The 26,526-nt window shown below is 39.5% G+C and overlaps 1 protein-coding gene across 2 annotated transcripts in view; it reads right to left on the reverse strand.

The window, feature by feature from the left end:
- Positions 1-26,526, reverse strand: part of Plce1 (phospholipase C epsilon 1) — a 284,305-nt gene that overhangs the window by 248,898 nt on the left and 8,881 nt on the right. For both annotated transcript variants that reach the window (XM_078037879.1, XM_013362156.4), the window contains exon 2: positions 772-2,338. In XM_078037879.1, coding sequence (XP_077894005.1) covers positions 772-1,968 — 1,197 coding nt within the window. In that variant the 5' untranslated portion in view covers positions 1,969-2,338. The remainder of the gene's footprint in view (positions 1-771; positions 2,339-26,526) is intronic.

Below are 26,526 nucleotides of genomic sequence, written 5' to 3' on the forward strand. Positions count from 1 at the left end.
TTAAATGAATCTTTATTAATCTCAAATGGAAATTGAGCATTTCCTTCAATTATGAAAACAGGCAACAAATCTAAATATTGACATTTAGGTGACTTGTAGCCCTAGTTAGCTCAGGACTGAGGGGTTTCCCAGGATGGAGCTTATAGTACTCAAATTGAGAAAGTCCCAAGCAAACCATTCCCTTCTTACATTCATCACTATTTTAAAATTATGGTAGTTACCATATTTCTAGATATCACTATTTAGTGTATTAATAAGGAAGCACTTAAATTGTCATATCACAATTTTGAAAAGTTTATAATCTGATCAACATAATTATAGGCTTTTTATTTCATTTGATGCATTTAAAAGCAGTGTTCTAAGTCCACAGGTCTCATCAGTTTGTCAAAGGTCTGAGACCACAGCAGAAAAATTTAAGAGGGAAGAGACAGGGACCATTGGTTGGAAAAATACAGAAACCCAGATTTAAATTCCTTTACATCTGGAAACCTAAAAACAACAATGAATTACATGATAGAAGGGGACTCAGACATTTATCTCCAAAGACAGCCAGTGGGTGGAGGCATTTTTCTTCTACCAGGAAGCTCCCTAATTCCTCCACTCCTGTGGATACATGAACTTGTGTTTTGTTGATTTTCCAATAGCTACTAATGCTCCCACTAAAAACTGTAATTTGACAGACTTAATATTTTTCATGAATTAAGACAATGGAAATTTGGATTTTGAAAAGATCAAGTTTAAAGAAATGGTCAAATAAACTTGAATTCTTACCGGAGACCACAGGTCTTCTGACAGACATCGGCCCCCACTGTGCCTTATCTCCACCGTGGGCAGAGGTTTCATGACTTTCCCACAAGGCAGTGAGAGGCCATTTCTTTTCTGATCAATGTAATTCCAAGCAACCAGTCCAATGTGGCCAGAAGGCAGGGTTCTCATGATTGCTCTCCTCCCCGTATACACAGATTTCTTTACTTCCCTGTCATTTTTGCAAAATCTCCTGACTAACAAAGTGGACCGTTCCTTTTTGCTTTTAAAAAAGTCTTCTTCAGTATCTTCACAATTATCAGGGAAATCCTCAAAATGGCTCAAAAAAGTCTTAGTAGGTGCACTTTCAGTGAAATCCCCCCTGCAAATGCTATCACTAGAGCATATCACGTCATCCTTCTGGCCAGAGCCCTCAAAGCAAAGGTATTTATGATTCAAGGTGTCCCAATGATCGCACTGCAGCTGCCCATTCCTGTTATCACAGTTTTTTGCCAAGTTTACCAGTTTACAAGTATATGCTGTGTAATCTGGCTTTTGCTCCCCCGCAGGAAGTGGAATGCAATTTCCACAATCGTCCAAAATTAAGTTTTCTGAGAGGGTATGGAAAGCCTCTGACATTCTTCTGTCAACTTCATAATGAAAATTAAATACTGCCATGTTGCTGTCAGGCTGCGCTCTGTGGGTCTCGATGGTCTCAGAGTGACTTCCTGGAGGACTAATGCTCATGGGAGGTGTATCTATTTCCAGTTTAATTCCAGGGAACACCTTTCTTTCCAGTGGAGAAGGAATTCCAGTTTCCAAACACAGGCCTTCCTCTGTGACAGAGTTGCACGTTTCATAATAGTGGCTCTGAGGCAGGCCACGCTGATGGTTTCGCAGAATGTTGTTGCAGCTAATGTTAAGGTTTTTCACAGAATCTGGCATGCTTTTCTCCCAGCACTTTTCGTTGCTGTTCTCATCACTAAGCATTTTCTCCCTTGCTATGGAGAGAACATTAGGCAAGTGGCTTCCAGAAGATTCTTCTTTAAGTTTGCTCTGTTGTGAGATGGTATAAGAGGTCTGCCCAGCTTGCCTGACAGTATGTGCCTTTGGAATACAGATGTCAGAGTTTTCATTATTTTCATCTAGGGCCACCTGGGCAGACACCACTTTTTTCTGAGTCACAGGGATAAGAACGGAAGCTGCCATTTCTTCAGAAGTCATCTTGACCAATGCAGTTTTCAGCTACTGCTGTTGCTCCTCCCTGCTGATCATGTCAAGATTTCTAGAAAACAACTGATTGTTAAAAAACGATCTCAGATCTTAAACAAGTGCTTCTGAGAAACGCGATGACTCCTTTCAATTAAGTACATTAAAAGCCAAATAAAATTTCCCAGCTCTAATTTCCTATTATGAATATTTTATTCTAGATCAGAGTTTTTAACATGGAGATAGATTTTCTTTTCTCTGTTATGTGGAGCAAAAAAAAATTAAAAAATTTTAAAAATCTGAAGACTTTCATTCAGGATTACATTCTGCAATTTCTGGTCCATCATTAACTTGCAGTGATTTAAAAATTCAGCTTGAATGTTTCCTGTAAGAAAAGAGATAACATCAAACATTGTGGCACTGAGCATGTTTCCAAAACTGAGCTCATAATTCTAAATTAATACAAAATATAGTCCAATTTTGATTAAGAAGTTTTGCAATCAAAAGAAAATATTTAAAAGAAAAAAAAATTGGGGGGGGGGGTGTTTAAACATTTCAGAACTTCTGCTTCCAGCCAAAATGGAGTAATAAGAACCAAATTTATTATCTCGCCTTTGATAACTAAACAAATTGATGTGGGTGAGGCAAAGAACAATGGTTTTCAGACATTGGACAGGCAAAACAGAACAGTGATCTCTGAAAGAAGAAAAAAAATGAAGTAAGCCCTATAAAGGCTCAAATTTATTACTTGGAGAGTGTCCAAGCCATAGGGCAGGAAAAGAAACTCAGGAAGAACCCAACAGTGTACCTGAGAAGAAGAGAAAGAGTTCAGACTCCAGGAAGGTCAAGGAAATAAGTAAAGAGGAACAAAAAATAAGAATGACAGCAGACATGTCATCAGAAACAATGCAACCCAGAGGGAAGTGGAGCAAATCTTTAAAAGTACTGAATTTGAAACAAACAAAAAAAAAAGAAACATTGTAAATGGAGAATTCTATACTCAGCAAAAAATGTGTTCTGCAAATGAAAATGAATAAAAACTTTTGCAGACATACAAAGCTGAAAGAATTCATCGCTAGTAGACCTTCACTATAAGAAATGACAAAGACAGGAACTGGGCTCACTGGTAGAGCGCTTGCCTGGCATGTGTGGGACACTGGGTTCAATTCTCAGCACCATATTAAAAAAATAAATAAAAAGATGAAGGTAATTGTGTCCATCTACAACCCCCAAAACATATGTATGTATGTATGTATGTATATGTATGTGTGTGTGTGTGTGTGTGTGTGTATATATATATAGTCAAATACAGTCCTTTAGGCAGAAGGAAAATGCCAGATAGAAATCTGCCTACACATAAAGTAATAAAGAGTCTAAAATGCTAAGCATGTGGGTAAATACATTTTTTTCTCATTTTTTAAACAAGATAATTGTGATAGTAACAAGATCATTGACCATTTAAAACAATGCATTCTGGAGTTTATAACAAATATAGAAGTAAAATATATAACCAAACACACAAAGGTCAAGAGTGGGGAAATGGGCTCTAGACTGTGACAATGTTGTTCTCTATGTGAATCATTATACTATTAATTAAAGTTAGGCTGTGATAAGTTTGAAGATACATATTCTTAATTGTAAAGCAACCACTTTTTAAAAAGACACAGGTAATGAGAAATTTGAAGTTTCTCATTCATTTTAAAGGTCAGAAAAAGAAGGAAAAGTGAACAAAGAACAGATGAGATGAGACAAATGGGAAACTAAAGGTAGATTTACATATTTCAAAAAGCAACTTGAGGCAGTATTTCCAGCCCCTTCCTCAAATGTAAACATTTAAACTCCTGTTTCTTTTGAATAAGAAACTATTCACCTGAATATCAAAACAATTCACCTGAATATCAACAGACATTTTAAAAACCTTTGATTTTGAAAGGTATTATTCAAAAACTAGTTTATCCCATCTTTATTTTCCCAATATATCACTGGACCCCTTCTCCATGCTGGGTCCTGTGCTATGGGCTGGAGAGCTAGTACCTGCTAGCAACTCTACTAATAGAGGGAAGATGAAACAATTTCCATTCATCCGAGGAGGTGCAATTATAAAGGACATACAAGGCACTCTGGAACCAGAAGGTGCCCATCATAAGTAGGTACAGCTCTCTCCCAAGGCATCATCAGTCAGACTCTGGTCAGTGCCAGCTTGCTTTGCCTTTGCTCTTCACCACACAGATGTCCTTCTTCTCCTTGTTTTCCCATATTCCCTTTTCCCAAAAAGTTATCAACTTCCGCTTATTTTATTACTCACATGTCCCCTCACACAGTCTCTCGCCTGCTCTCAGCACATACCAGTCTTCACATCTACCCTAAAGGAGCTGACCACACCCTAGCAATCACCTTCTTCACAAGGTAATATACAGCCACACAGAGCAGCACATCCTAGCTTAACACCCCAGCCCTTCCCACCTGTTGCATCTTACTTCCAACTTGGTTTCTTTTTGCTTTTCTTTGGAAAATGCCTCTTTTTTAAATTTTGTAGGTATATGCTCAGTGTAAAAAAAAATTCAAACAATGTAGAAAATGACACAGGGAAATGTTTTAAAAACACTAATCCCACCATTGAGAGATAACCATTGTTAATATTCCAAGGGCCCTCCTTACAGAACACTCCCGTGCATCAATGTGCAAAGATGTAGGTATAAAACTGCACAAATACCAGTTTGTGTTGTACATGTTGTTCTGTAGGTGCTTTTTAAAATTTAAAGTGCATCGTAAACAATTTTGCATGTCAAGAATGGTACAGATTGGCTGGGGATATAGCTCAGTTGGTAGAGTGCTTGCCTCACATGCTTGCATGCACAAGGCCCTGGGTTCAATCCCTAGCACTATCAAAAAAAAAAAAAAAAAAAGAAGAATGGTACAGATAATTTGAAGGACTTATTGTGCTAACTTGGGTTTACTATCTTTGCTGTATTTTTTAAAGGACACCTTTTCAGACCCAAACCTTCACATTGACAGTAGATCTGTCCTTTCTCACCCAAGAGGTAAGCCATTCAAGGTATGAGAGGCTTAAAATACATGATTATTATCTCATGTAAGTCTCACTCAATCCTATAAGATAGTGTGATAGTCTTTAAATATGTTCATAAATTCTTTGATACTTTTATTTTCAAAAGGTGGAGGCCAATTCCCTTTCCTTTGAATGTGGGTTGTGCCTCCTAACTTCCTTCTAACATAACAGAATGTGGTGGAAGTGACGAGTGTAGGTTCGAGACTGACATCATAAAAGACATTGGGATTTCCTCCTTGCTCTTTCACTCCTTCTCCCACTTGTTCTCAGGACAAATGACTGCCAAGGACTGAGGACTCCCTCCAACAGCCATCTAAGTGTGTCATCTTGGAAGTGGCTTCCCCAGGCTCAGCCATGGCTTCAGATGATTGTAGGCACCACCTACGTCTGGACTGTAATCTCATGAGAGACATTTAGCCACACAAGCCATTCTCAAATTCTTGAGCCCAGAAACTGTGAGATAATAAATGTATATTGTTTTAAGCCATAAATCTGGGGTAATTTGTTACATAGCAATAGATAGCAAATACAGATAAAGTTCTGTTATCCACATTGGAAGATTATAAATGAAAGCTTAGGTAAGTTAAGTCAATTGCCAAAAAATTATCCTGGATCTTTGGCTGGAAAATATTGGAGACAGAACTCAAACCCAAGAAGCTTGACTCCAGAAGTTCTTTTGTTAATCATGGACTATACGGCTTTCTCTTCTATTTAGCCTGAAACCCCATGGGTTTGGTTCTGATGTATGTAAAGGCTCATGGTCATGGGGAAGTGTCTATGATGCCTCACAGATGTCATCACAAGAGACAAACAAGGTTCAGCAGCTCTGTTATATCAGTAACATGATGCTGAATTTACCATTGCCAGTGCACACACTCCTTTCCCCACATCGAAATTTTATTTGTGTTTGTCTCTGGAAGGCTGAGGATTCTATCCAGTCTACTGAAGCAATGATCTTCGTTTCACCTCCAGCTGTATTCAGGAATGAGCAACATCACAGAGAGCTGACTCCCTGGAGCACTAGACTTGGCTCCGTCTCAGCCCATTCCTTTATTCAACAAATATTTGCTGAGTACAAAGTCAAATAAGTCACAAATCTGACCTTTGTTTTCCTTACAACCTAATAAATCACTGTACAGTGCAAACAGGGTTATGATCTGCATTAACACAGAGGAAGAGCACCCATCAGAGGAGATAAGGTGGGAATGGCCTCTAGAGTGGGTTTCCTGGAGAAGTTGATGATTGAGCTGAGTTTTTAAAGATAAGTCAGAGTTAGCAAGATGAAGACAGGGGGCATACTTTCCATGGAAAAGCAATGTGAACTATCAAACATCCAGACATAGGGTCTGGCACCTCTGGAAAATCTTTTAACCACTTTTGGGTTTGATTTCCTCTCCCATAAAATAGAAATGAAATCATCTATTCCATAAGGTTGTGAAAGAAATACTTTGAGAACTACCAATTCAGGGGAAATGTTTGTTATTCTATGCCTTGTAAATGTCTTCATGAGAGACAACAACCAAGGTTCAGCAGCTCTGCTGTGTCAGTGATGTGGTGTTGAATTTACTGTTGCCAGATACACATCCTTCTCTCCCCAAGTCTCCTCAAATTTTAATTTCAGTTCTATAGCCAGGATCAGCTCCTGACTCTCAGTGGCATGATCACGAGGGGCTAAATTATTAATCTTCAGTTATACTTTTCACATATATAATGATATAAAACATATTTCATATGTCAGCAGTGGCTAGCCCATTAATAAATTATCTGCCTCCTCCCTCAAAGCACATGTGGGCTAAGGAAATGAGAGAACAAGAGGGGACTGTCAAAGTAGCAAGTCCAAGCCACAGATTTATTGTAATATATATATATATATATATATATATATATATATATGATATATATGAATGTGATATGTATGACATGCATATATATATGTGTGTATATATATTTATATTCATATATCATATATATATTAATGACTAGGGAAATGAAAGACCATAAAGTAGAGCTAGAGCTATGAACATTCAGGAGATGCTAGAAATCCTAGACAAAGCAGTAAGGTAAGAAAAAGAAATAAAAGGCATAAGAAAAATTAAGAGTAACATACAGGAAGCTTTCAGCTTCAGGAGAAATACCACACGAGAATAATGCTGTTGATGGATTCTCAGGAGCTAAATCAAGGGCTGGCAAACTATAGCCTAAGGCCAAAGCTGGCTTGCCATTTCAATTTTTGTATATAAAAATTTATTGGAACACAGCCACATCTATTCATTAATGTCATATTTCTGGCTGGTTTTGCATGATAACGATAGAGAAGTTGTGACAGAGATCATGTGGTCCACAAAGCCAAAGATATTTATCACTTAGCTCTTTACAGAAGGGCTACTCCCTCTTAGGCAGCCCTTGTGCCAGATAAATAATGAGATAATAAAATGCCTGTTTAAAACAAGGAAAAGAAGTAGGAGGCTTGATAGCAGCCTTCATCTATTCGAAAAATCCAGATAAGGGAATGAGCTTACTTCATGTTTTTTTTTCCCCAAAAGGTAAGATAAGGGCCAAGACACATGAATTATTAGGGAGGAAGCTTAGGCTTGTCTAATAAAAAAATTCCCAAATATTTAGAGCTGTTCAAGAACGGGTGAGCTGAGTTAGAGGATGGTCTTCTTTTACTTGTTGATAGAGGCATTTAAATTGAAACATAATAGTCAGCATTGGGGGCACTCAATTTATTAATGGACACATTAATAAAGTGAATGGATGGATGACTATCAAGGTTAATTATAAAAATAATGCCTGATACTTATTGAGCATATACCATGTATCAGGTATATTCTAACTATAGTGTACATATTATCTCATTTAATCTTTACAATAACAGTATCAGTAGAGTGATGGAGACTCCTAATTGTCTCCCAAAATCTGTTATTATTTTCCCCAGGAATGGAACCTCAGAACTTTAGCCAGGCACATGACTATTCCTTATTAACCTGTCTTACAGGTAGATGTGGCCCAGTGACTAAGTTTTAGCTAATGAGATATAAGCAATAGTGTTTTACAACTTCTGGAAAATATTCTTGAAGAGAGAGGGTGTGCCCTTCTCCTCTCCCTCTTTCTTGTTTATTCTAGTTAGGAAAAAAAAGGCATGATGGCTAGAGATGGAGCAGCAATCTTAGGCCATGAGGTGAATATGAGAACAAATGTCTTATTTATACAGCATAGAAGAAAAACAAAAGCCTGGGTAGCTATTTCCTGGATTTGGGGAGGGAAAAATAAAATTCTATCTTGTTTAAGCCACCACTATTTTAGTTTTTTTGTTACTCACATCCAAATCTCTTCCTGATAAAAGTAAATGCTATAATCAATCCCATTTATTTGTGAGGCTGACAGTGTACAAGAATACAGACATGGGGTATAACAAGGACTAATGAAGAATTCCTGTAGTGGAAAGAGTTGTGCTCACTAATTATTAGGATGTTTCCAATTTTGCTCACCTAAGCCAACTGGAATACTATGTATCAAAAAGAATACTTAAGAAAAAATGTGAAAGACAAACATTTTTCTTATTGTAGGTATTGGAAGGAGGTAGGGCTTAACAACAATAACAAAAATAAAATTTACCAAATTAAGTATCTATTATATTCTAGAGTTCAGAAGATAACGCAGCTCTGGATTTGAGCTGAGACTTTACAGAGAGGTAGAAATTAGCTGCATCCATGGAGAGGAAAAGAATCTTTGAGTAGAGGGAACAGTGTCACAAAAGATAAAGAAGGAGGAAAACCCAAGGCAGAATCATAAATTCATCTGAATTTTTTTCAGGAGAACAAACATGTCTTTCCATCAACATAGAATTTGCTCAGTAATTTCATTGTCATGGAAAGAAATGTAAGGTAATTGTGAAAGCTAGTAATGGAATTTAATAGTCCTATTTGTATCCTTCAAGAGTTTTATGGAGTCCCTCCAAGTGTCTGCGTATGATAGACAACTGACCATGGGACAGTCATTTACTTACATTATCTTCCTCAAGGCACACTCTGAAAAGAGATTAAAGAAAATATTTTGCCTTCACAATCCTTGCCTCCCTTTCCCCTTGTCACATGCACATGGTGGCCCAGGCATAAGTGTGCACACACCCACACACACAAACTACATGACTCCAGTCAACCTTCACTTTTTCTTCTTCCAAATATCTGCTGCTCCACTCCCTCCTGACCTCCTTTCTCTGAACTATTATGATGGAAATTCCATAACTCACAGGAAATAAAGCTTTTTAAACATTCCCCAAAGGCACTGGTGTACTCATCTGGGTTCTTTTCCAAGACCACAAAGGTTTAACCCTTCACAACTTCAACTCCCTTTATTAGAAAAGTTTCAGAGTCTGGAATGCTGGACCTCAGACTAGAAAACCAGAGACGCCCTTATCTTTACATCCTGTGTGTCCTGGACATCAGGAGTTGGTTGACAGGTAGCTAAGAAAGATACACCAATATACTTCAACTAATACACTGCTAATAGAGTAAAATGGAGGGTCACAAAGTTTGTCCATACCTAGCTAATTCTCAATTGTAAAACTCACAGGGAAAGGAAATCCTTCCTATAAACATGATCTCTAATCTGTTTGCAAATTACCCATCTCTCCCAGAAATACGGGTCACTGACAGCAGTAGAATGTAACTTTAAGCCAAGGGTGGACGTGGGGAAGACCGTGGTGTGATGCTCACAGGATGCCCTCTCCTTTCATTGTAGTATAATAATGTCAAGGAATTTTGGAGTTACATGTGTACACACACAGGCATGTCATTGATGGGCCTTTGACAAGATGAAAAGGGAGAGAGAAGCAGGTGGCAGATTTTAGATGGTATTCAACCCTCCATGATTTGGTCCTATTCTTGTCTGTTACAGCTTTGTCTCCGACCCAGTTGTGCCGGATTTTCTACCATGTATGAAACCAGCCTAGCGCTCAATACCTCTGTGCACTGCCCTTCCCACTGTTTCTCTCTCATGGGACTGACTCCATCACCCAGCTTAAATGGCAGCTCCCTTCTGCAGCCTTCCCCTGTCACCATCAGCTGCTCTCCTTTGTTTCCTGGTGCTCTTCCGGCCTCTGCAGCAGATCACGGCACTCCATACCACAACTAGTGATTGGGTAGGGCCCCTGCCTAGCTGAGAGCCGCTGAACAGGCATCTTTGACACACTCTGCACCTTACATTCATTCCTGGCACATTCATTCCACTAAGAATCTATTGACTCTCTCCTTCTCTGCTATGGTTACCTGAGCCCAATCTTTGTGCATTAGTTCACTTAAGGGCCTCCAGTCTCCCAATCTCTAATTACCTCCCATTTTAATCCATCCCATTTGACTTTTAGAAAACTCTTCTCTAAACACTATTTTCATCACATTGTTCCTTTACCTAGCAAGTAACAGCACATCACATTAACTACTGTGGTAAATTCAAATCATTGCTTTGACCATCAGAAATAACAATTCTTAAGGACTGGGGTGGTGGCTCAGTGGTAGAGCGCTTGCCTAGCATGTGTGAGGCCCTGGGTTTGATCCTCAGCACCACATAAAAAAATAAAATAAGGGTATTTAAAAAAAAGAAAAAAGAAAAAAAAGGAATAACAATTCTCAAAAATAAATAAATAAATAAATAAATAAATAAATAAATAAGCAAGCCTGCAGGATTCTGATTGGTAGAGTGCTTGCCTTGCATGCACAAGGCCCTGGGTTCAATCCTCAGCACCACACACACACACACATACACACACAAATATATATATATAACAAATATATATATATATATCTCAATTTAGGAAGAAACAACATCTACATCTAACTACATTGAGGCTTCTAATCCATATATAGCTAGCCAATGCTAGTGTGCTCTCTGTTTATTCACTCTTTCCTTCTGTATCTCTCTGTACCAATTTGCCTATGTGTAGAAAAATATATGTGCATAATGTATATATTTATATATGAATACACAAGTATATACATCTTTAATTTATCTAAGCAATGTTTTGCATTTATCTGTATAGAGGTCTTGCACATCTTTTGTGAAATCTGTTCTTAAGTATTTTATGTTAGTAATGGTACTATAACTGGGATTTTTTTTTCCCCAGCACTGGGGATTGAATCTGGGACCTTGTAAATGTTGGCAAGTGCTCAACTACTGAGCTATATCCCTAGCCCGGTAAATGGAATTATTTTTAATTTCATTTGCAGTTGTTTGATGATAGTACACACAAATATAATTGATTATTTTGTGTAGACATTATAACTTATACTTTGGCAAATTCAAATTTTGGTGGCTCAGAATTTTCTACATAAACAAACATGTCATCTTCAAGTAATGTTTTACTTCTTTCTTTCCAAATGTATCTTTTCTCTTTCTTGCCTTACTGCACTGGCTAGGATTTCCAATTATGAAGCTAAATATCAAGAGCATTTGTTCTTAATCTTAATATCAATACATCACAATTTAACATTTTATCCACATATATCCTAAATGTCATTTATTACATTGGTATGCTCTCTTGTGTTCCCAGTTTGCTAAAAAATTTTACTACCTAAGATTTTTTCCCACAGTTATTGACAAACTATAAGGTTGTTGTTTTTTTTTCCTCCTTTGGTAAATTAACATGGTGAACTTCACTGACTAATTTTTTAATATTGAAACAACCTTGTAAATTCATGGAAAATGTAAAGGACATAAAGTATCCAACCTAATTTCAAAGCTACAACAAAGCTACAGTAAATAATCTTGATAGTGTGATATTGGCATAGAGATGGAAAATACTTCAGGGGAACAGACTAGAACTTAGAAAAAGACCTATGCATAAACAGCCAATTGGTTTTTCAATAAAGGTAAATTCCTTAAGGCAAAGATAATTCTTAGGGAAAGGAAAATCAATAAATGATGTTGGATCCAAATAGAAGAATAATGAGGGGCTGTAGCTGTAGCTCAATGGTAAAGCACTTGCCTCTCATGTGTGAGGCACTGGGTTCAATCCTCAGCCCACATGAAAATAAATAAAGATATTGTGTGTTCATCTACAACTAAATAAATATTTTTTAAAAAATGAACATCAAACCCTGTAACACATCATAAACAAAAATTAATTCATAATGGATTATAGGTCCAAACATAAACTCTAAAACTACAAAAACTTCTAGGAAAAATGTCTATGACCTTGAGATACCAAAAAAAAAAAAAAATTCTTAGGACCAAAAGCAGTAACCTTAAAAGAAAAAAAAGAAATAACGATAAGAAAGAAAAACAAAATGGACATAATCAAAATTTTATTTATTTTTTTTCTTTTTTTTTATAATCAAAATTTTAAACATCTGCTCTTCAAATGGCAAACCATGTAGTAGAAAGTACTTGTAATACAAATATCTAACAAAGGGTTTGCATCCAGAACATATAAAGAAGTCCTACAATTCAATAATAAGACAAAAACAACTCTGTTTGTAATAAAGGGCAAAAGGTTGAATAAGCATTTTATAAAAGAAGAAATACAAATGGCCTAGAAGCATATGCAAAGATGTTCAACATCATTAGTTATCAAGGTGATACCATTAAGATCACAATGAGAGAGCACTTCACACTCACCAGAATGGCTAATGACCAAGTCCGTGAGGGTGAGGAATAACTAGGACACTGCTGTTGGGGATATAAGGAGGTGCTGCCACTCTGGGAAACCCTATGGCAATTTCTTAAAAAGTTAAACATACACTTACAATATGATCCAAAAACTCCACTCACAGAAGAAAAATCAAACATATATCTACCAATAAATCTATACACAAATATTTATAGTAACTTTAATCATAATAGCCCCTAACTGGAATCAATCCAAAAGTCTATCAACAGATGAAAAAACAACTTGTGATATATTCACAAAATAGAATACTACTCAGCAATAAAAGAGATGATCTCCTGATTATGTAATAACCATGAATGCATCTCTAAAATCTTCACGTTGAGTGAAAGAAGCCGGACACTGAATGATTCCATTTGTATGAAATGCTAGAACAGTGGGCTGCAATGAGCCACTAGCCATGTGTGGCTATTTAAATTTAACTTAAATGTAAACTTAAGTTAATGAAAACTAAGTAGAATTTTAAAATTCAGTTCCTCAGTTGCTCTAGACAACGTTTCAAGGATTCAAGAGTCATGTATGGCTAATGACGGCTGTGTGGGATGGCCCAGATGGACAGAACATTTCCACCATGTCATAAAGCTATAGGACAGTCCTGCTCAAGCTAGCTTGGCTCTGGGAAATACTCTGCCTTGCTAGACACAAGCTCATCAGAGGCAGCAGAACCACCCTGGAGAGGTACTGAAGTATCATGGCAGCACATTGTAAAAGTCTGTCAGTGAAGGGAAAGAGAAAAGTGGGAAGGACCCCAAGTGGCTTCTTGGAAAGCACTGCATTATGTGCCCATGCATTCAAAATGTCACAAGCTCCCACAAGCAGCCAAGTGTCACCATTTAGCTAGGGCAGCCACGGCTCATGCTATAAGAAAATTTTAATTAATTGACAAGCAATATTGACTAGTTTTTCTCAAACTGGTACTCTACAAGTCATCCCTCAATTAATTTTAAGTGTCTTTCCAAAGAATTAAAAATGTATGTGATGAAAACTCATCCCGATGAGATAAATACACTAGAACCACTCTACTCACCTAACACATTCTCACTTTACAGTTACTCAGTAAAACAATACTGATTTTAATCAGAAGAAGATATGATTCAGCTTCTGTGAGCTCTTTTCTTCATGGCTGTTTTTTCCTGCACCTCCAATGTCGGTCCCCCACTGCTGATATCTAGCCTACATTTCATCATTGCACCAAGTAAAACATTTTCCAGATTAAATAACGCTCCAGTCTCATGGAGGTTCCTCCAACAAAGCCCGAGCAGATGGAAAGCATTCTAATAGGCATTCTTAACGTATCAGATGGCTATTTCTAGCCATTTTCACTTTTATACCCATATCATATTTAACACCAGCACCAATGAAAGCCTTTAGAGGCCCTCCAGTCAACAAGCTTAAAAAATTATTCCTGCTCCTCATGGATGCCCACCAATGACCTCAAATTGGGTGGAGGCCCAAGCCAACAGCTGACTCAAACAGTTGATGTCATTCTAAGAGCTTGTTTTGGGTCTAGTTAAAAATGCAAATAGAACACCTCGTTAAAACTCACAGTTCATTTTAGCTGTGCCTCTGATTGACCACTGAGAAGGCATCATCCAAAGGGAAGAAGCACTATTATTCACACTTCTTACCTAACTGGAGGAGAAAAAGAGGAAAGCAAACAAGCTTTGGGGTTTTATTTTGTTTTGGTTTTTCTATTTTTTTTCATCTGTAGGCCAATACCTTGGCACTTTTGGTCATTTTCAAAATGGTGTAACCCCAAGTAAAACATATACCGCTGTTTGTGGAGTCCACGGTGTGAAGCCAGCCGGTTTCTCTGGCTGCACGACCTGTCCTTCAGGCCATTTCTGAGGCTCTTGACAGTGGTGGAGTGGGGGTGCCAGGGGAGCCAGAGGGATATGCAGATGTGGGGAAGAGGCCATGGAGTGGAAATCCCAGGCCCTGGATGATGGAGGATCTTCAGCAAATCAATCGTGTCATGTGACACAGGGAGGACTACACTCTAAGGAGTCTCCTTCTCCTTCTCCATCTCTTCTCCTTCTCCTTCTCCTTCTCCTTCTCCTGTGTGTGTGTGTCTATGTACTATTATGTCATTATTTCAAATATCAGTTGCAATTTATGGGTGCCAGGATTTTTCTAAAAAGGGCAAACTTTGGCAAAGGTGTTATACCATATTCTATGCTAACTTTTTAACAAAAAAAATGCATAGAAATTATAAAAGTAATACAAATTAACTGTAGAAAATTTGAGGGGGGGAAAGGCTGATAGGACTACTGATCCATCAGTAATCCTCATTTTGTTATAGCTTCTTTCCAGTGTTTTCCCCATGAACATATACCTTTTATAGAATTAAACTATATATTGTTTTGAACTGCTTCTCTAGGCAATGTAATTATAGTATAATGCCTAAATATAATAATACAGGATAATATCATGTTCCCTAAAAAAATAACTTTTGGACATGATGAAATCTATATAAACATCAACAATTCTCATTCCTAAAGTTCTAAATATTATTTTTAAAAGGAGAAGATCATAGAAAACCATCCAGTCCTGCCTCCCTAAAATAATGCAAAATCTCACCTGTTTTATATGCTTCTAAACATTGCCTTATCTTTAGAGGTACAACTTCCAGATTATGCAATCTCTCTTCCAAGGGCTGGTTAGCCCAAGGGCATGATTCATTCATTCATCCGTACAACAAATTAATTTCTTTTTTTTTTTTTTAAGATGGGGCTCTTGCTCTGTGGTCCATGATGGTCTCAAACTCAAACTCCTGGGCTCAAGGGGTCCTCCCACCTAAGCCTCCTGAGTAACTGGGATTCCAGGTGTGTGCCACTACACCCAGATCACAAAGATTTTTCAAACACCTGCTACGTGCCCGACCCAGTGCTAAGCAATGAGTACAAAACTCATTGTTCCATAAAACTACTGATGGGTCTAGTTGATATTTAAGTTTGGATGGTATTTCATACTTAGGCTGAGCAGAGCCAGGTTTGAGGCTCATATGATAACTAGTCACTCCTATCACCAATCTGACACCCATTTCACTCAAGGTGGCCCAGACCCCATTCCCTGTGCCTGGTGCTTTGACCACTTTCCTTGTCCTTTCATCACCCTTCTACCTTCTTTTCTGCTCAGCCACATTCCATCAGAAGCTTTCTTGACCAGTATCTATGAGCTTCTCTTTCAAACTACTTTCTCAAACATCAAGAAAATTCTTAGACAATCCTGACTTCCCTTGTTCCCCAATTGGGTGGTGGTAAATGTCCAGGAAGTCACCAGAGCCTCATTTTCTTTTCCTTTTTTTTTGGGGGGGGGGGTGTGGGGAAAGTACTGGGGATTGAACCACTGAGCCACATCCCCAGCCCTATTTTGTATTTTATTTAAGACAGGGTCTCACTAAGTTGCTTATAGTGCCTCATTTTTGCTGAGGCTGGCTTTGAACTCACAATCCTCCTGCCTCAGCCTCCTGAGGTGCTGGGATTACAAATATGAGACATCAGGCCCAGCTACCAGAGCCTCATTTCTTTATTATTTCCGATAGCTAAGCAGTACATGCACTACTATTAATCACTTAGCTATTACTTTCAGGAACTTCCCTTAAATCCATTGCTAAAAGATTTTTCAAGAAAGGCATTCTACTCTCTCAATTAGTACAGACTTATATATTTTTTCTAGACTAATAACCTAGGTTGCTTTCCTGTGATGGGGTGACAGATGAAGGCAAAGCAGTTTGGAAATAGTCCAGTTTGATTCACTCTACCTATTCACACCTCCAGAAATCCTAATCCAGTGTGCACAGCAGTCTCAGGCATCAGCCCACTGCCTGGATACTCAGCCAAGACCTGTGTCTTACTTCTTAGGAGGCATCACACTGAGCATCTCCTGATCTTCTACAATCTTCACAGCAACATACCAGTATCACAATATCCAAACTGGAGATAAGAAAGCTGAGGTTTAGAGAGCTTAAGCAATTAACCACTGCTGAGGCTAAAATAGAAATTCAAATCCAGGCAGCTGCCTCTCCACAGCACGCCTTTTCTGTGAATTACTTCACCCTTTCCTGTGAGCTACTACCTCATCACCTGGCTCATCACCTCCTCTTATGTTCTTCCCATGAGGCTAAAACCAGTCATCCTCACATTTACATCAGCAACAGAACCCTGTAGGGGACTTGGTAAGGTTACCCTTGCTTGGGTGGAACCCCAGAGATTCTGACTCAGGACAGGGAAGGGAGAAGTACATTTTTAACAGGCACATATTCTCCCCCACCCCATCACCATCACCACCAGCTGGTTCTGGCTACATGTCTCCAGATTACCCTGAGATATTGCCCTCAGCACAGCAAGGCTCCACCCATCAGGGAAGAGGCATTGGTAAAATGGCATTTGTTCCTCATTACAATGATTCCTTTAGAGCTCTGGGGGGAAAAAATGCCATGGAGCTATTGTTTAATGGGTACAAGATTGTCATACAAGGTGATGAAGGATTAGGGAGATGAACGGCAGTGATGGCTGCCAGACAATGTGAATGTGCTTAATGCCACTGACTGTACACTTTTGAATGGTTAAAACATTACCTTTTAAGTTATGCATATTTCCCCAGGATTCTTAAAATATGAACTAACTTTTTAGTTGCCTTGAGGAAGGTGTCGCTGACAGTCCCTCAGCTGACCTAGAAAGGGGTAAAATTTAATCCTCAAGTATCCCCTGAGAAATGAATTACCGTAAGACAAGAGGTGAAGCCAAGTTGGTCACTGGCTGAATCCTCTTTCATTTGGGGGCTGTTTATACATACGCGAGCTGAAGGGACAGAGGCCATCCTTGGTAAGAGTTCCCAAGGCATTGCACAGAGAGTTAAATAAATAAGTCAACGTCTTGTCTCTGACGTAGCTCACAGATGTCCATGAACATGGTACAGAGGTAAGAGAACAGCCCAGAACATGCAGAGCAAAGAGGGTCCTTCAGGGTTCCAGTGGCAGCTCCATCCTGGGACCGTCAATAAATCCCTCAGGCATCACCTGGGCCACTCTGTCTCACCTTTCTGATTTGAGTTCAAATGCCATCTTCTCAGAGAGGCTTCACGGGCTTGGAAGCAGCTCCTCTTCCCAGCCACCCATGACTTCCTGTTACAGTCCTCTGCTGGTTTGTCTTCCTCGCACATGTCATGACTGGAAATTATACTGACCCTGTGTTTGTACCCTGGTTACTTATTTGTCTCTACTGATCAGAACCAGAATTCCCTGAGAGCTGGGTATGTGCTGGTTTTGTACTCTGTTTTCAAGGCACCTGAAACCTAGTAAGAACTCAATAAATCTTTGTAGAATAAACAAACGAATGAATCAGCCCCGGTTCTCGCACTCTGTATAATCAGTCCTTTCTACCTCACAAGCTGATCTGTAGGAGAGAGCAAATGAGATCGGGTATGTGATGGTGCTTTGTAAAAGGAAACAGGCCAAATACGTGGTGGGGTCACTGTACTTAGGAGGGAAGGGCAGTTCACAACCCCCTCACACCTCAAGGCCCTCTGCTGTGACCTTGGCGCAGTGGTACGCCCTCTCCTCACTTCTCCACTCCTCTAGACTGACCACTGTTTAAAATCCAGAATGAAGGTGCTCCACCCTGCCAGTCATCGGAACAGCATACAACCCATTACTGCAAGGTGAGGCCTCTTGGGGAGTTTTCTCATGCAAGGGCTCAGGTGACAAGATGGTGCTTACAAAGTTAGGGATCTTCCAGGAGGGCAAACCTCGGGGAAGAACCTCAAAGGTGCCCCCTGCTCTAGGTTAGCTGGGTTCAAAAGCACAAGGTGAGTACCTGGGATTTTCCAGGTCCCAGGCTCAGTCCTAAAAAGAGAGACATGACAGAGGCTGTCACAGTGGAGTGGAAGAGACAGACACTAAACTGGGAACTCCAACTTCATGAGGTGAATCTGTCTAGGCTTTCTAGAGTGACTGATGCCTCAACCAAATTTAAAGTAACAGGATGGGGAAGAGCGAGTAGCACGGGATGGAAAGTCCACACATGGTGTTCAGGGAGCGCCAAGTAATGAAAGGCACTGGACATTTCCTGCTGGAGTCACGGGGACTATGAGGTGGAGGCAGGGTAGCGCAAGGGACTGGGAGATGCACCCTGAGAAGCAGGCAGCAGCCACTCTCCTGCAGGCTACTTTAGACACACACAGGTAGAGGCTGTGGGACCATAAGCTGCATCCAGCAAGCCCAGAGGGTGAGTCTAGCTTGGCTGGAATAGAACCCGGAAACTAAAAAGTGAAGTGTGACTTCGCTGAGCTGCGTGCAAGCAGGGAGGACTTGGGTAGGGAAGATCCAGATGTAGGGGGCTGAAGAGGAATAGCATGGCGGAAAGAGAGTCCCAGCCAAACCTGTCTCACACGTGAGAACACTGGTTATGTCAATGACTCCAAATTGCTGGGGAAGCTGAGCCTAGGCAGCCTCTGGATAGTGCGACTTTCTCCACAGCCTGGCAGAGCTCTTGCCAGGTGAAGGGAAAACCAGCTGGACTCCCTGCAGATTAGTCCCAAGAGAAGGCAGCAGAAATGAAGAAGAGGGAAATTGGAGCCCTGGTGGTTCACATAAAATATTGATGTCCCCAGTTTACTTGAAAGACATGATATGATTCAAACAGGAAGGCAGGAAAACAGACAAAGACAGAAACAGAGAGCACGTCATCAAATTGAGATAAAACAAGTACAGAAGAAGTTTCCCTTCGTTTTCTTTCCCAGGGGCCCTTACACTGGAGCTGCCTCAATTCCATGCACTAAAGGAAAAGGAACTAGTATACCAGCTACTCACAGGGGTTATGTTCTTGGGAGCTTTCAAATGAGAATTTGGGTATTTATGTGGATATTTGTAGAAAGAAAATGTTCTTAAACCCAACCCACCTCTCTCCTGATCAATCTACCCCTTCAGCTTTGGTATGGACATGGGGAGAGAGCCAGAAGTCCCCATCGAAGTAAACTCACAATTCCCTTCCTCCCTACAACTTCTGCTCCTTCAGCTTAATGGCACTAAGAAGTCCTGCCGAGGTTGAGCACAGCAATTCCCTGTCATAAGAGGTCAATGGCATATTAATAGTTGACCCCTGGGGGTGATAGGTCTAGGGTACTAATGGGCAGTCATTAGAGTCCGCCTTAATAATCTAACCATGTTTCCTCCCTGCAAGGCCTAGGCAAATGACTCAGACTCTCTCATCCACTTCTGCATCCCCAAATGAATAAGGTCTCCTTCCCCTGCATCTCATCAGTAATGTTAAGAAGTTGAATTTTCTGCTTGCTTTCTTCCTATGTGTTTTTGCCTCAGAGAGATTGTTAACTCCTGGCTTGCTGTTTACCAAAAGATCCCAGCCCCTGCTCAGCTGTCTCCTAGAAATGAATACCTGCAGGACAGACAGACACAAACGTGGGAAACAAGGTATATTCCACCCATAGGTGAATGAGTAAATAAAACATGGCACATTCAATTCCAAGGAAACAGATTTTATTGTTTTCATGATTTAGATCCAGATAAAGGTACCTGGAAGGATTATCAGAGCATATTGTTACATTTTTTTAAAATAAAAATAAATCGAACAAAATAGTAGGATTTATCTAAATCAAAACAAAACCACACACACACACACACACACAAAAAAAGTATATGTTGATATACAAGTGTGTAACAATACAGATGCGTGGTGGCGCATGCCTGTAATCTCAGGGGCTCGGGAGGCTGAGGCAGAAGGATTGTGAGTTCAAAGCCAGCCTCAGCAACGGTTAGGCACTAAGCAACTCAGTAAGACTCTGTCTCTAAATAAAATACAAAACAGGGCTGGGTATGTGGCTCAGTGGTTGGGTGCCCCTGAGTTCAATCCCCAGTACCAAAAAATAAATAAATGAAATTTTATATATATATATATGCGCACAGGGGGAAAAAAGACTATAGTAACACCTACAGAATAACCGTGATTAGTCTTGAAAAAGAAAGTAGGGGTGCTGGGGATGTGGCTCAAGCGATAGTGCAGTCACCTGGCATAGTGAGGTGCTGGGTTCAATCCTCAGCACCACGTAAAAATAAAATAAAGATGTTGTGTCCACCGAAAACTAAAAAGTAAATATTAAAAAATTCTCTCTCTCTAAAAAAATAAAAATAAAAAGTAGGACTATATGGGAAGTAACTTAAATTATTATATGTTGTTCATCCTGCAGAGCTTTCCTTTAATGAGTTAAATAGCACCAGGAAGGCAGCAGAACTAGTTCCCACTTGGGCAAGGGTTTATTTGTCCTGCTTATCTCAAGTTAGGGCCAACAATGCTAATGATTCTAAACAGCAGGAGCCACTCCTTGGCCATCCCATCCCCTCCCACCCACAGCTTCAACTATCACCTCTGTGGATGACTCCCAAATGCCTCTTTCCAGACACAGTCTCTCCCCCACATTACAGTCCTAACTTTCCAGCTTCCTTCTGGGTGCAGCCAACACATCGTGCACACAGCCAGAAACTTCCGTCCTCCCTCTTCCCTCCGTTTCAGCTCTTCTGCCTGGCTTCCTCCTTCCTATTCACTGGTACCTCTGTTTGCCCAGGAACCTAGAAAGGAAAATTCTAAGTCATATAGTCCTCTTTACCCACATCCTCAACCCCAAGAATTCAATTAGTTGTTTACCTTCTGGTGATTTTTCCAAAATGTTCTTCTTTCTGTTACCATGACACCTCCCCTTTCCACACAACACCTGGGCTAAGGAATCACTTCAAGTGGTCTCTCTGTCCTTGATTGCTTTGATCCACCAACTAGTTGGCCCATGGGGTAAAGACCAAAATTCCTGTCTGTAGAGGTCACTTTGAGCCTCTATTCTGTCACCTATTGTATTAGCTGTCTCCCCCCCGCTTTGAGTCATCTGCAAATCTGGGAAATATGGCTTTGTGCCTGGTCTGTGTATCTGATAAAAATGTTAAAGCAGGCTGAGCCATGAACAAGGCTCCACTACAGAACTCTTTCCACCGCAACCCAGAGTTTATCATTAGCATAAAGAAAGTAACTTCAGGGCTGAGGATGTGGCTCAAGTGGTAGCGAGCTCGCCCGGCATGCATGCGGCCCAGGTTCAATCCTAAGCACCACGTACAAAGATGTTGTGTCCGCCGAAAACTAAAAAATAAATATATATATTAAAAAAAAAAAGAAAGTAACTTCAGAGGCTGAGGTTGTAGCTCAGCAATAGAGCACTTGCCTAGCACGTTCAGAGCCCTGGGTTCAATCCTAGACACCACATAAAAATAAACAAAATAAAGGTATTTGTCCATCTACAACAAAAAAAAATTTTTTTGAGAGAGAGAGAGAGAGAGAGAGAGAGAGAGAATTTTTAATATTTACTTTTTAGTTCTCGGCGGACACAACATCTTTGTTGGTATGTGGTGCTGAGGTTCGAACCCGGGCCGCACGCATGCCAGGCGAGCGCGCTACCGCTTGAGCCACATCCCCAGCCCCTACAACAAAAATTTTTTAAAAAGTAACTTTAAAAAAAAAAAACTTAAGTGTTAAATGCTTTTCATTTATATCTTTCAACAATCCCTGGTAGGAGGTGTTGTTACCCCAATTTTAGAGATTCTGAGACTGAGGTTTGAGAATAGGTAACTCACGAGAAGCCTCACCACTATTAAGTGGTCAAGGTCCCATTTAAACACATCTATGGATTCTAGAGCTCATGTTTTTCCTACCACACAGATGGAAACTGACCTTCTAAAACATAAAGCACACGATTCTTAATCTGTATGGAGGATCTTCCATATTCTAGCCCCAAACCTACCTTTGCAACAATAGATCATACTGCGTGTTAATAAATTCCATGTGCTCTATTTCATCTTCACCATATCCCTTCAAGGTAGTACTATAATTATGTCCATTTTACAGATTCGAAACTGGTATATAAAGAGATTAAAACTTGTTTAATGTGTAAATCATAAATCATGTTAAAATATTTTTTTGTACTTTAATCAAGGCTGCCCATCTAGTATATAACATAGCTAGATGAAACCCAGGCCTGCTTTACTAGAGAGATATTTAGGGGGTAGAAAGAACAGGAATTTCCACTAGTTGCAACAAGTCAATATGTATTACTGAGAACCTTGGTCGAAGGCTCGATATTGTACGAGGACTGGAGGAGAGAGAAATGAGCAATCAACAAAGGTCCCTGGCCCTGGCTTCATGGAACGCACACTCTACTGAGAAAGGTAAACATTAACATGGAAGGCAGCAGGGTGTGGTGAGGACAGGAAGTAGAAGCCACCATGGATCTTGGTGAGAAACCACGCAGTAGTGGGGGTGAGGTTTCTGGCCTTGGCAAATGGGTCAGTAAAAGCTGCATTCCCTACAATGGAGAACCCAGAAGAAGCAGGTTTGGGAAAAGACTGAGTTCAGTTTGGAATACAAGCTTCAGGGAGATGCTAGGCAAGCAGCAGTATATGCAGCACAGGGAGGGGTGGGCTCCAGAGCAGTTTGATAATGTGGGTGGTCAAAGTACAACTCAACATATGGAGCTGAGTAACCCCAACGTAGGTGGGTTGAACAAGAAAAGAGTAGGCCTCAAAGGAGACCCCGCCCACCTGGCCATCATGCCATAACCTGCCTCTTTTGCACGCTGCTCTCTGCACCAGGACACTCTAGCTCCCTCTCCTGGCTCAAGCCATTTAACAGCTGGTCGGGGACAGATTTCTTGGTAAGGACGTTGAAATTTTCATGTATTTGGACCAAAAGGTCTTTGATGGCAAATCTTAGGTGTCGAATTAGGAATGCCTTATTACAGAACCGACCCAAGTACTCAAGTTCAAAAAGAGTAATGAAAGCAATAAATCCATAGTGGAGCATTTATGTGAACTAGTTACTCCAGATGAACCTGAACTCTTCCTCAATACAAACAACTTCACCCCTGGGCATTCTCCCACGTTTCCCCTGAACCTCTGCTCTGCAAAAAACTAGTCATGATATGAGCCTTTGCTGCTTCTCCTTGTACATTCTAACCTAATTCCTTGGAATGTGCTGCCTTGGTCACAGCAGCCTCACCTCCAGAATTCTTCCAAATGAAAAGAAATATCTTCAGAAAGGAAAAAAAAAAATGAGGGTGGAAATGTTTTCCTAAGGAAAACACCAAGTAGCAGCAATAGAAGCCTCTTTCCCATGAGTCAAGTTACAGAGTTTTAATCAAGCCCCTGTAGCAAAATATTGTCAAAATGTACAACTTATAAATGACCTGTCTCTTTTTAGGCTTTACATTACCCTTCCACAAATAAATAAATACCTGAAGTACTGAGAAACAGAGAGTTAGCAACATTTTGTTTATATAATTACAGAAAATGCCAGGTCCTCACCTGCATTATCATCTGGTTCAGGTAAAGTTCAGGGTCACAGGAGATGTGGGCTCTTGCTTACCTGAATCCCCATCAGTCAGCATGATACATGACACATAGGATTAACTGTTGAATGGATGGCTATTGAGTGAACAAGAAAATATGGACTAAAAAAATTGTAGAAAAAAATAAGGAGGCAGGGAATGCAGGGGACATTAAGTGGCAAGAACGTGAGGAAGGCTAGGTGAAAAGGCAACCAACCACCTTCTGTCAACTTAGGCTGCGCTGCTTCTCATCTTGTCCACAAAGTTGTTAAATCTCTGGGTCACTTCTGGGAACTATAGCCACTATCCATTGCAAACCAAATATTTGCCATTTAATTGGTTTTTTAAGTTTATAACTGTTTTTTTTTTCTTTTCCTTTGTATATGCCTTACGGGCACTTTGTTCATTTTAACCTTTCATCTAAACTAAAACTTGACATTAAATTTGACTACCAGCTTCTAAGATAAGGCTGCAGCCCCAGCTGCCTTTCAGGTTTGCTGCTCCAGAAAAAGAGGTCCATACTCCAGGCCTCAAGGATGGTGACTAACCTGCTAAGAGCAGACCTGCAGTTCTGCCTGTCTTGTGAAGAGCACAAAGAAATAAGTGTCCCTTTAAAAAGAAAGAAAAAGTGTGTGTGTGGGGGGGGGGGGGGTAATTCTATTTTCATCTCACAGGAAGGCAAACTTAGAGGCTACACTTGATTAAAATCCATTAAGTTGGGGGCTGGGGTTGTGGCTCAATGGTAGAGTGCTGGTCTAGCATGCGTGAGGTATTGGGTTCAATCCCCGGCACCACATAAAAACAAACAAATAAGATAAAGGTGTTGTGTCCATCTACAACTAAAAAAATTTTTTTAAAAATCCATTAAAACCCAAGTTCTCAATTCTGTGAATATGTTAATGATAATGGTACATTAAAATAGGTTAATATTTTTTGCTCCATTTTTTTATAGGTGTTTATAAGTGTTCCAGATCTGGAGTAAGGGGACAAAAATGGATTTTAACACCAGTACTTTTTCCAAAAAGAAGACAAGCCTCAATTAACCAATCCATGGTGTGCACTTCATTCTCCTGACTGCCTCCCCCATAAAGTGGCCCCGGCTCCTTCCCATATCTGAAGCTGCTCCTGTCACTCTTAGGAAAGCACTAGGGGTCTCCTGGAATTCAATCTATGCACACTCAAGAGCAGCAAGCTAATTTTAATTGGGGCCTGTCATGATTATGGTTAAAATAGAACTATTTTTATTTAATTCCAAAGTAAAATCTAAATGGGTTCTGGATTAGTTAGAGACATAACTCCTTTACAAAATAACACAACTGAATTGCAGAAACGGTTACATGGCAGAAAATTTGTTAACATGATTCACAGCAGTAGGTCAAATGTGAAAAAAAATTATATTATTATCTCAAAGATGACCTTTTTGACATTTGATAAAAATTCAACTTCTGCTGGCTGTGGTGGCATAACTGTGATCTAAGTGGCTGGGTGGGAGAAGAAGGCGGGGGTGTGCAGGAAGGTCACTGAGGCAGGAGAATCACAAGTTCAAAGCCAACCTTAGCAAAAGCCAGGCTGGGGATGTGGATCAGTGGTTGAATTCCCTCCCCTAAGTTCAATTCCCAGTATCAAAAAAAAAAAAAAATCAACTCCTGTTCACATGTTTTAAAGTTGTGAATATAAAACCACTTCCCCAAAGTGATTTAAACTATTTTAAACCAGAAAAACTAACATCATACTCACTAGTAAATATAAAAAGCATTTCCATTAAAATATGGAATAAAATAAAGGCCTATTATCCTCATCCTTACTTATGAATGTTGTAAAACATATCTGATTTTAAAAAGAAATCATTAATATTTGTGGATAATATGATTCTCTATCTATAAGACCCAGAAGAATTAAAATAAAGTTGACTTAGTAAAAATAAATTATTTATTTTAGCAAAAATAAAATTAAGTTGATTTAGTAAAAAATATAAAACATGTAAAAAAGTAAGAAAGATAGGATTAATATGAAGAATTTAGCAAAACATTACTGAAAAATAAAAATAAATTGAGTAAAACAAGAAACATATTGGGATGAAAAGACTAAATACTGTAAATATATTAATTCAGGAAGAATTAAAATGTTTATTATAACCGCAATGAGAATTTCAATGGATTTTGGAGATTTTGACAAAATGTCTTGAAATTTAATTTCCAAGAATAAACAAGGAGAAAGAAGGAAAATCTGAATATGTACAATGAGACAGAATTTGCTCTGTGAGGTAGTTATATAGGTAACAAGGTTAACATAAATAGTACAGTGTGGCGCTCACTGAAGAATAAGGGGCAGACACCTTAGACCTTAACTGATAGTAGAATTCCCAATATATACTTAGGAATCAATTAGGATCATTCAATAAATAATATAGGAAAATTATTATTTAAGCAGTTAGAAGACATAAACAGGAAAATTGTGGCCAAAAATA

Source organism: Ictidomys tridecemlineatus, chromosome 1, assembly GCF_052094955.1.
Source record: "Ictidomys tridecemlineatus isolate mIctTri1 chromosome 1, mIctTri1.hap1, whole genome shotgun sequence".
In the NCBI taxonomy this organism is placed as follows: Eukaryota; Metazoa; Chordata; class Mammalia; order Rodentia; family Sciuridae; genus Ictidomys; species Ictidomys tridecemlineatus.